This window comes from Chiloscyllium plagiosum, chromosome 7, assembly GCF_004010195.1.
Source record: "Chiloscyllium plagiosum isolate BGI_BamShark_2017 chromosome 7, ASM401019v2, whole genome shotgun sequence".
Classification (NCBI taxonomy): domain Eukaryota; kingdom Metazoa; phylum Chordata; class Chondrichthyes; order Orectolobiformes; family Hemiscylliidae; genus Chiloscyllium; species Chiloscyllium plagiosum.
Genome location: NC_057716.1, coordinates 69274010 through 69284634, shown reverse-complemented (window position 1 = coordinate 69284634; position 10625 = coordinate 69274010). Strand labels below are relative to the sequence as shown.

The following is a 10625-nucleotide window of genomic DNA, read 5'->3' as shown; positions in this document are numbered from 1 at the left end:
CAGAGGAAGTGGTGGAGGCTGGTACAATTGCAACATTTAAAAGGCATTTGGATGGGTATATGAATGGGAAGGGTTTGGAGGGATATGGGCCAACTGCTAACAAATGGGACTAGATTAGGTGCCAAGTGTGAGGTTGTCCATTTTGGAAGAACAAATAAGAATGCGGAATTCAGGGTTAATGGTAGGGTTCTTAGTCAGGTGGGGGAACAGAGGGATCTTGGGGTCTATGTACATAGATCTTTGAAGGTTGCCACTCAGGTGGATAGAGTTTGTAAGAAGGTCTATGGAGTATTATCGTTCATTAGCAGAGGGATTGAAGTGATGTTGCAACTGTACAGGACTTTGGTTAGGCCGCATTTGGAGTACTGTGTGCAGTTCTGGTCGCCTCACTTTAGGAAAGATGTGGAAGCTTTGGAGAGGGTGCAGAGAAGATTTACCAGGATGTTGCCTGGAATGGAGAGGAAGTCGTACGAGGATCGGTTGAGAGTTCTCGGCCTTTTCTCGTTGGAACGGCGAAGGATGAGGGGTGACTTGATCGAGGTTTATAAGATGATCAGAGGAATAGATAGAGTAGACAGTCAGAAACGTTTTCCCCGGGTGCAACAGAGTTTTACAAGGGGACATAAATTTAAGGTGAAGGGTGGAAGGTATAGGGGAGATGTCAGGGGTGGGTTCTTTACCTAGAGAGTGGTGGGGGCATGGAATGCACTGCCTGTGGGAGTGGCAGAGTCAGAATCATTGGCGAACTTTAAGTGGCAATTGGATAGGTACATGGATGGGTGCTTAAGCTAGGACAAATGTTCGGCACAACATCGTGGGCCGAAGGGCCTGTTCTGTGCTGTATTGTTCTATGTTCTATCTGTGCCAACCAGATATCCTAAATTTGCCAGCATTGGCCTATATTCTTCTAAACCCTTCCTACTCATACACTCATCCAGGTGGCTTTTAAATGTTAGAACTGTACCTGCCTCCATCACCTCTTCTGGCAGCTCATTCCATACCATTACCACCCTCTGCATGAAAAAGTTGCCCCTCAGATCCTTTTTAAATCATTCCCCTCTCATCTTAAACCTGTGCCCTTTAATTTTGAACTCCCCTACTCTGGAAAAAAGAAACCTTGGCAATTCACTCTATCCTTGTCCAATGATTTTATAAGCCTCTATAAAAGGTCACTCAGCTTCCAAAATTTCAGGGAAAAAATGCCCTGGCCTATTCAGCCTCACCCTATATCTAAAACCCTCCAATCCGATCAACATCCTTGTAAATCTTTTCTGAACCCTTTCAAGTTTAACAACATCTTTCTTATAGCAGGGAGATCAGAATTGCATGCAGTTTTCTAAAAGTGGACTCACCAAAGTCCTGTATAACTACAACATGACGCCCCAACCCCTATACTCAACACACTGACCAATGAAGGCAAGTGTACCAAATATTTTCTTCACTACTGTCTACCTGCGAGTCCACTTTCAAGGAAGATGCACCTGCACCCCTAAATCTCCTTGTTCAGCAACACTCCCCAGGTTCCAACCATAAACTGGTTTGCCTTACCAAAACAGAACACTTTACGTTTATCTAAATTAAACTCCATCTACCACAGCTCGGCCCGTTGGCTCATCTGATCAAGGTCTTGCTATCTTCTGTGACAACTTTCTTCGCTGTCCACGACACTACCAATTTTGATGTCATCTGCAAACTTACTAACTATACCTCCAATATTCATAGCCAAAGCATTAACAGAGGAACCTCGATTATCTGACACCCGATTATCCGAATTTCGGATTATCTAGAAAGATTGCAAGATCCTGATGCTTGGCTAAACTATGTTATCTAGCATTTGATTATTCAATTAACCAAACTAAATACTCTCCACCTGTGCCCTTCGGATAATCAAGGTTCCTTTTGTAGATAGAGGACAAAAAACAGTGGAATCAGCACCAATCCTTGAGGCACGCCGCTGATCACAGACCTCTAGTCTGGAAAACAAACCTCTCCCCTCACCCTTTGTCTCCTATCTCCAAGTGAATCTTGTATCTAATTAGCTCCCCCTGGATTCCATATGATTTGCCAAACAATCTACTATGCAGAACCTTGTCAAATGACAAGTCGTCCAGACAGACGTCTACCGCTCAACCTTCAATCTTCTTTGTCACCTCTTCAAAAAACTCAATCAAGTTAGTGATTTCCCAGACCAAAAGCCATGCTGACAATCCCTAATCAGTCCTTGCCTTTCCAAATGTATGTAAATCCTGACTCTCAGAATTCCTTCCAACAACTTGTCCACGACTGACATCAGGCTCACCAATCAATAATTCCCTGGCTTTTCCTTACCAGCTCTCTTAAATAATGGCACCACATTGAGCTGCCAGAAGTGGTGTAGGCAAGTACAATTACAACATTTAAAAGATATTAGGTGTGTACGTGAGTAGGCAGGGTTTAGAAAGATATGGGCCAAATGGCCTGTTCGCAAGTTGTACAAAGCTCTATGATTCTATTAGCCACACTACAGTCTTCTGGCATCTCATCATGGCTATCAGCAAAGGACCCAGCAATCTTTTCCCTAGCTTCCCACAAAGTTCTGGGATACACCTGATGAGGCCCTAAGGATTTATCTACTTTTATGTAATGTGTTGGCGCAGGTTTGGTGTGTCAAAGGGCCTGTTCCTATGCTGTAATGTTCATTGAACAGAGGGTGGGAACTGGGAAGAGGAGAATGAAGAGGGACTGAGGACAGGGGTTAGGAATTAGAGGAAGGCTAGGGAGACTTCAGAACTAAATTTTTTTTAATAGATATTTTTATTGGAAAGGAAAATTTTTAAAACTTTTTTTACAAACTTACAAAACAACAAATATAAACACTAATATACAATTAAATATTAAATAATTAATAACCAAAACACAACAAAGAAAAAAAACTCAAGTACTAATCTAATCTACAAATAATCAAAGCATATAAAGTATCTTACATTACTCAAAAAAAACATAGTAATTAAATAATGAAATACATGCTCAGAATGAATTAACATCAAGTCATAATAAAACCTGTATTCATATGGGATTCCTCCCCCGGGGGCTCAGAGACCAGTCAGAACCACGACCACTAGATAAAAGCCCTTGACAATATGGCTGAAATATCTGTATCTATATAGTTCAGGAAGGGCTGCCATTTTTTGGTGGACCATATTTGCAAGGACGTCAAGGGGAATACATTCCATGATTAACCTGTGCCAATTCGAAAGTCCTGGAGGGCCCTCAGCTACCCAATTTACTAAGATATATTTCCTTGCACAAAAGGAGAGAATGGAAAATAATTTCCTCCTGTGCACATCCAGGGAGGGCAGGTTCGAAAAGCCCAGGAGAAGAGATACTGGATCTACTCCAATTTCCACTCCCAAGATTTCTGTCAGCGCATTTGCTACTCTGATCCAGTATTTGCAGATCTTATGACATGTCCAGAAGCAGTGTGAGAGAGTGCCCACTTCTATTTTACATTTGGGACACATTGGAGAGGTTCCTGCCTTAAATTTTGCCAGTCGTTCCGGTGCTATATGAGTCCGATGGAGTATCTTTAATTGAATAGCTTAGGTTCTATTACAAATGGAGATCTTTCTGGCATTTTCCCAGATGTCGTCCCACATTTCTGAAGGGATTTTCAACCCCAATTCCTGATTCCATGTTTTAAACAATTGTTCCATGTCTTTCGATACTTCATTCTGTAATGAGTGATAAAGAGTGCTGACTGAGGGTGGACCCATTGGCCATAACACTCTTCTTTCCCTATCCAGTTTATAAGAGCTATCTAATAATGTGGTCTTCTTCTGTATATAATCTCGAATTTGGAAACATCGAAAAAGGTCTCCATTAACTGCAAATTTTAATCATGGGGAAAGTACCTTCACAGCAGGTTAGCCACAGAACAAGAAATCTGTGACAAAAAACTTTCAAAGAAAACTCAACGTCAAATAAAACTCTATGCCAAATAAATAGTCACCATTTTGTTGAAGATATTGAAATTAAATATTTACCAAATCATCTTTAAGCAGGGACTTACTGCAATTGTATCTCTTTTTCAAATAGGAGGAAGCAATAATGAGCTAAATAACTCACTCATTCCATGGCTATACAACTGCTAATAATTTAACAGATACCGATACTGTAATTACATTGACAAATGAGTCCTGGAGTGCAGTTTTTGGAGTTCAGGGGAGTGTAGGTCCAGTAAAGAAAGGTGAATAACCAGAACAGGAGCAGGCATTGAGCTAGTCCATGTCAGAGTGCTTTTTAAGAGGCAGTTGGCGAGGAATGGCGAAGCAGCATGGTGGCTCAGCGGTTAGCACTGTTACCTCTTAGACGAGGGCCCCAGGTTCGATTCCAGCCTCGGGTGACTGTCTGTGTGGAGTTTGCACATTCTCCTAGTGTCTGCGTGGGTTTCCTCCGGGTGCTCCGGTTTCCTCCCACAATTGGCCATGCTAAATTGCCCGTAGTGTCAGGTGCATTAGTCAGAGAGAAATGGGTCCGGGTGGGTTACTCTTCGGAGGGTCGGTATGGACTTGTTGGGCCGAAGGGCCTGTTTCTGCATTGTGGAAAATCTAATCTAATCTAATCCTGAAGATCAATGAGACTTGATGACATATTGTGCTATTAACATCTTTGAGGTAGATGGAGGCAGGGACAGGAGAAAAAAACGAATTGTTGAGAAGTCTTTGGGATCTATTTGACATATACTGAGAGTCTTCAATCAGTTCATTATCCACCTTTATCACATTAATTCTGGGCATTACAAGTAAGTTTCACATATGTTGGCATATTGTGCTGCTATTTTAATGTTGGAAAGTAAGGTTTACTGTTTATTAAAAAGTGAAAAACTTCGGCTTTTTTTTTAAAGCAAGCACTCTGTCTCACATACTTTACCCAGCTTAAAATAAAGAAGTTACTAGTCTCTTAGATTGTATTTAATAGACTGTAATATAATTCTAGCAGTCTGGTTTGGGATTGTAACAATTTCCAGGCCTTTTCTGATTCATGGCTCTTTTCAAAAGCAAGAGAGGGGAGTACTTGGATAGGCTTTTTTTTCCAACATCATCTACAAACATGCTGTGCTGTAAATTCTACAATTCTGTAGATTTTTTCAATTATTTCCTAGCATAAAGAAGTGCAAGGATTGATAAAGATACTACAACCTACTATGGGCTGTGTTAATTTTGCACTTACTTAAAGGAAAGGAAAATGAATGAAGACTCTGAATTGGATATTATCATTTTCCAATCAAAGAACCTATTTAGATTGGTAAAGACAAGCAGCTCAAAACACAACTCATTTATACAGTACCACTTACCTTCTCTTCAGCATCCTCAGTCCCTGCTACACTCTTAAGATTTTTGATAACCTGCTGCAATCGAGCCATTTCTTCCTGAAAATAAACAGCTTCATAAAGATACAAAGCAATCAAGCTGAAAATCCTTTGTACCAAGTCATTCTTTGTGTCCAGTGGTATCACCGGACATTTTAGTTATCTAAATGTTATGTACACTTTAAACACTCAAATGAATTGTAAATAAAATACTGCCGTAACCTATGCTTTTGGCTTAATGTTAGATTATGGGCTTGAATCAGACACCCAAAAATCCTGAAGAGCAGAGATGGAGGTTTCAGTCTATGAATACTGGGTATACCTCAAACAAGGCAATAGTGCCATGTTGATGGGAGAAGAGGAAGAGATGACCTTTTAAAAGAAGAAATAATATGACTGTACAGAAGATCATGAAAGCTACTCAAACTAAGCATTGCTTATTTCTACAAAAAAAAATAGAAGTTTAAAAATGACTGTTATTCTGCAGACTTTTGACATCATAAATTGACATTTAACAAAATGTATAACAAACTAACATACGGCATTATATTACTGCAAATAAAAAGACCAGACTTTTATAATGAAAAATGTTTAGAAATCTACAGGTGCAGTAAGATACCTTCAATATGTCTTTGAATCTTAAGGTATTTGGTAACTGTCAATAAGTTATGACTGTATGCTAGGCTGCTCAGGGTTAATGACATCAGATCATTAATTTTGTAGCAGATTACCAAGATTAAGTGATCGAAATGCATAGACTGATATATAACATAACTTTTAGAATAAGACAAATTACAACAATTTAAATAGAGCCACCTGAACTATAATACTTAATACTTGATAACTCATAGGAAGAATCTCAGATCTGAAAAGTTAGTTGCCATTTTTTTGTTGGGCGGGGGTGCAGAGGGAAAACAGGGAAGAGATTAAGAGTATTGTATGTGTCCTGCATTTCTTGTGCAAAGCCACTTGGTTTGGTGCAAGATAAGCAAAGAAAAATACTTTTTAGTAAAAACTTCAAGGACCCAATATACACCAGGTAGTTAAACCAATTTAAAGCTTTGGTCACAGAAACATAGAAAATAGGAGTTGACCAACCAGCCCTTCAAGCATGCTCTGCCATTCAGGATGATCATGGCTGATAATCCAATTCAGCACCCTGTTCCTGCTTTCTCCCCATATCCTCTGATCTCTCAACTATATTTAACTCCTTTCTGAAAACATTAAATGTTTTGGCCTCAACCTCTTTCTGTGGTAGAGAATTCCACAAATTCACCACACTCTGTGTGATGGAATTTCTTCTTATCTCAGTGATAAATGGTCTACTCCTTATCCATAGGCTCTGACCCATGGTTCTGGAGTCCCTGGTCATCAGGAACATCCTTCCTGCATTTGCCCTCTCGCCTGTTAAAATGTTATAGATTTCTATCAGATCCTCTCTCATTCTTCTTAAGCTTTGTGAAAATAGTCTGATCTGGTCCAGTTTCTCTCCACGTCAGATGTGCTAATCTGAACAACCATACAAAACACAAAATTTTGAACACTTACCCGGCAATGATTCCTAAACTGCTGCTCCTGGTCCTTTAGTCCTTCATTCATTGTGACCAACGCTCTCAACTTCTCCAGTATGCTAATTAGGAACAGAGCTTTATATTATACCAGTAATATATAAAATAATAAAAACAGAAGATGCTCTAAGAATATAGTAGTCAGGCAGCTTCTGCAGGAAGAGAAGTTACCACTGGCTCTGATGAAAGCTGACCAACGTGAAATATCAAAATCGATTTCTCACTCTGCAGATGCTGCCTGATCTGATGAATACTTCCAGTATTTTCTGTTTATATTGCAGATCTTTAGCATTCATACTATTTTGCTTTGTGCTAAAAACACAAGCTAGAAAAAAACACCATTAACTTGAAATCACAGTTGTGGATCTTTACAAACACACCAAGCCACTGTAGTTGATAAGGATGAAGAAAAATCTTTAGGTAACCCAAGAAAACGAAACTGTAACATTTATGTAACTACAACATAAAACAGGAATGAGAAGAAATGCAATCCAGGAGCTTCTGACATTAGGTTCGCTGCTCTTTAATTTGCGGTGTTCTTAAGTTCTCAATTTTTTCTTTTAAGTTTGGATAATTCACTCAGGCAGCGAAGAACACTGATTACCATAATGCAGATCATTGGTTAAAGCTAATTTTGGAATATGCTGTACATTTGTCATCTTCAAAAGGAACCCAGGCATACTGAATAATTGTAAGACCTCAGTTAGAAATGGAATACATTATTGGTTTCCACACTCGGGCAAATATATTAAAGGCTCCAAACAAAGTACAATATTGAAACACTAGGATATTGCCCAATGTTTACAAATATAAACCTGAAGATAGATTTAAAAATATACCTTGGCACAAAACAAGTAATAAGGTTGTTTCGAAAGATCTTCTAACTGGGAGAGGATGGGATTGGTTACATACATGCAGATCATTTGTGTGGAGGAGGAGAAGATCTGAAAGAAGGCAGGCATATTTTCATGGAATTTTGATGCTGTGAATTTAATTTCTAAGGTTAATGACTCAAGCAGAAACCACATCACCAAACTAAATTGAATAGCTAGAAGAAAAATGGTTTGGAATGCTATGGAAACAGTATGAGTAAAGTGATTTGCTCATGCAAACAATAAACGTTGACTGGATAGGTCAATATTCTGTTTTTGCATTGTAATTTCTTTGCAAGAATGACTTCAAAGACATTCAAGTCATTATTTGAAAATTGAATTTGAGCAGTAAAAAATGATACAATCAAGCTCTTCATTCGAATTAAATAGCTTCACAACTGAACTAATACAAGTAACATGAATAGGAAATTAAGTACCAATCTAACAGAACAGAAGGAATTCAAAAAATTAAGAATTTCTCTAACGAAGTGGTGTCCATATGAAATACACTAAATTAGAACATTAAAACACTACATGAATAATTACCTTCATTTTTGTAACATCTAACTTAATAACCTCTCAAGGGCAACCTGGAATTGGCAGCTGGCCTGGCCAGTGATTTTTCACATCCCAGAAATGAATAAAAAGATGTGCATAGATTATCAATTAACATACTTTAAAAAGGTAAAAGCATGTCTGCTGAGGAGCAAAATTCAAGTACATCAGAATTAAAAGATTAAATAATTGAATATCACAGCTAATATGCTTGCAGATGAAAGGTCATCAAACTAAGATGTTAATAGTTAACACTCCACAGGTGCTACCTCAGCTGTAGTGCTTTCTAACAGTCTGTTTTTATTTCCAACTTACACAGTATTTTGCTATTCACATATGTGAATGTTTTGCAGAGCCAAATAATTCCTAAACTGCTACTATTGTGGGAATATAAGCACAGGAAGATAAACAAACATGGAAAGCCAGTGTGTTTATTTAATTCACAAGGATAAAGCAAAACATGAAAACATTGAAAACTAAATGATATGGAAAGAGTACTTTGTACTATACAATCTTAGATAAATTGAGTTGTTGGAAATGACTGACATTGCTTCACACTTGTAGTCATTATTCTCCAGCTCTCAGGCACAACTTCACAACTTTTTCAGACTATAAGATGCACAAGTTCTTAAAAAAAAGTTAAATTGTATTGATTCAATTATATCCAGGATTCTAATCATGATCCAGACGACTCATTTGTATTTGTTTCCTTTTAACACAAAATATGTATATATTGGGCAGCATGGTGGCTCAGTGGTTAGCACAGCGGCCTCACAGCACCAGGGGACCCATTCCCAGCTCAGAGAACTGTGTGTGGAGTTTGCACATTCTCCCCATGTCTGCATGGGTTTCCTCCAGGTGCTCTGGTTTCCTCCCACAATCCAAAGATGTGCAGGTCAGGTGAATTGGCCATGCTAAATTGTCCATAGTGTGAGGTGCTTTATTCAGGGGTAAATATAGCGTAGGGAACTGGTTCTTGTTGGGTTACTCTTCAAAGGGTCGATATGGACTTGTTGGGTCGAAGGGCCTGTTTCCATACTGTAGGGAATCTAATCATACGCATTGGACAAAGTTGCGAGATCTGTTTTTTTTTGCCCAGTCACGACTTTGTTGGACAAGGCTGGAGATAACAGGAAAATAACAGGAACTGGTATGAGCCTAAAACAAGGCTGCTACGTGAATGGAATTATACTGAGTCAGTCAGATCTGCTAAGAGTTAAAACTGCAGGAAACTAGGAACTGCTGGCTCTATCAGGTAGGGTATAAATTTGGACAAAATGTTTGAGATTGCTCACATGTATGGATAAGTCCAAAGAAGGCATACATTTAGACAAAATGTTCAGATTGGTCACGTGCATGCATAACTCCATGTAAAGCATGTATTTGGAACAGAGACTTATGTATAAAAAGCCTGAAGAAACCCCTGGTTCAACAATACTTCAAAGACTAACATTGCAAGAAGGTATGCGAAAGGACTGCAGATGTTGGAGATAGAGTCAAGATTAGAGTGGTGCTTGAAAAATACAGCAGGTCAGACAGCATCCGAGGAGCAGGAAAATCAACCGTTTTGGGCAGAAGCCCTTCATCAGGAATGGTTTCTGCCCGAAATGTCTATTTTCCTGCTCCTTGAATGCTGCCTCACCTGCTGTGCTTTTCTAGCATCACTCTAATCTTGATTATAAGAAGGTACCCTACGTCAAGAGGTGTGGTGAAGATGTTATGCGGTTTTAACTGGCCACCTACAAACTGCCCCGTGTAATAATGTTTGGGTTTAGTTACAGAAATCAACATATTGAAAGACAGTGATTGAGATATTTCTAGTAGTTAGAAGTACTTAATAAATGTTCTGTAGTTTTATAGAGCTCCAAGTTTCCACTGTATCTTTGTGGAAGAGTCGCTTCTCAGATAGGGGCAACAAACTTGTAAATGCAATCTTCTAACAGTTTTAATTCCACTGGCCTGCAACCACGGTATTAAGCCTACCTATCATGCATCATATGGATAACAAAAAGCTTTGAATTTCTCTTGCAACCAACATGTCACATGTCCATTTTCTTCTCTTTTACAATTTTCTGAATTTATTTCCAAATTATTTATTTACCAACTCTATTTGCATCGAAGTTACATTAATCTTTATAGTGTATGAAATTTAGGTATTCTTTTCAGCAGAGAGTCTAGGTTAAATTTTCTGTCAGCGACATATACAACTCTGCCTTAGCAGATAGAGGAGGCAAGAACATTGAATGCTTAAGACAGAGGTGGATAAATTCTTCTTCAGCAGGG

At 38.8% G+C, this 10625-nt stretch overlaps 1 protein-coding gene across 4 annotated transcripts in view; it reads right to left on the bottom strand.

Annotated features, from left to right (window-relative positions):
• Positions 1 to 10625, bottom strand: part of ccdc93 (coiled-coil domain containing 93) — a 65625-nt gene that overhangs the window by 16999 nt on the left and 38001 nt on the right. For all 4 annotated transcript variants that reach the window (XM_043694006.1, XM_043694007.1, XM_043694004.1 and 1 more), the window contains 2 exons: positions 6896 to 6977; positions 5333 to 5407 (listed from right to left, as the gene is read on the bottom strand). In XM_043694006.1, the coding sequence (XP_043549941.1) occupies positions 5333 to 5407; positions 6896 to 6977 (157 nt within the window). The remainder of the gene's footprint in view (positions 1 to 5332; positions 5408 to 6895; positions 6978 to 10625) is intronic.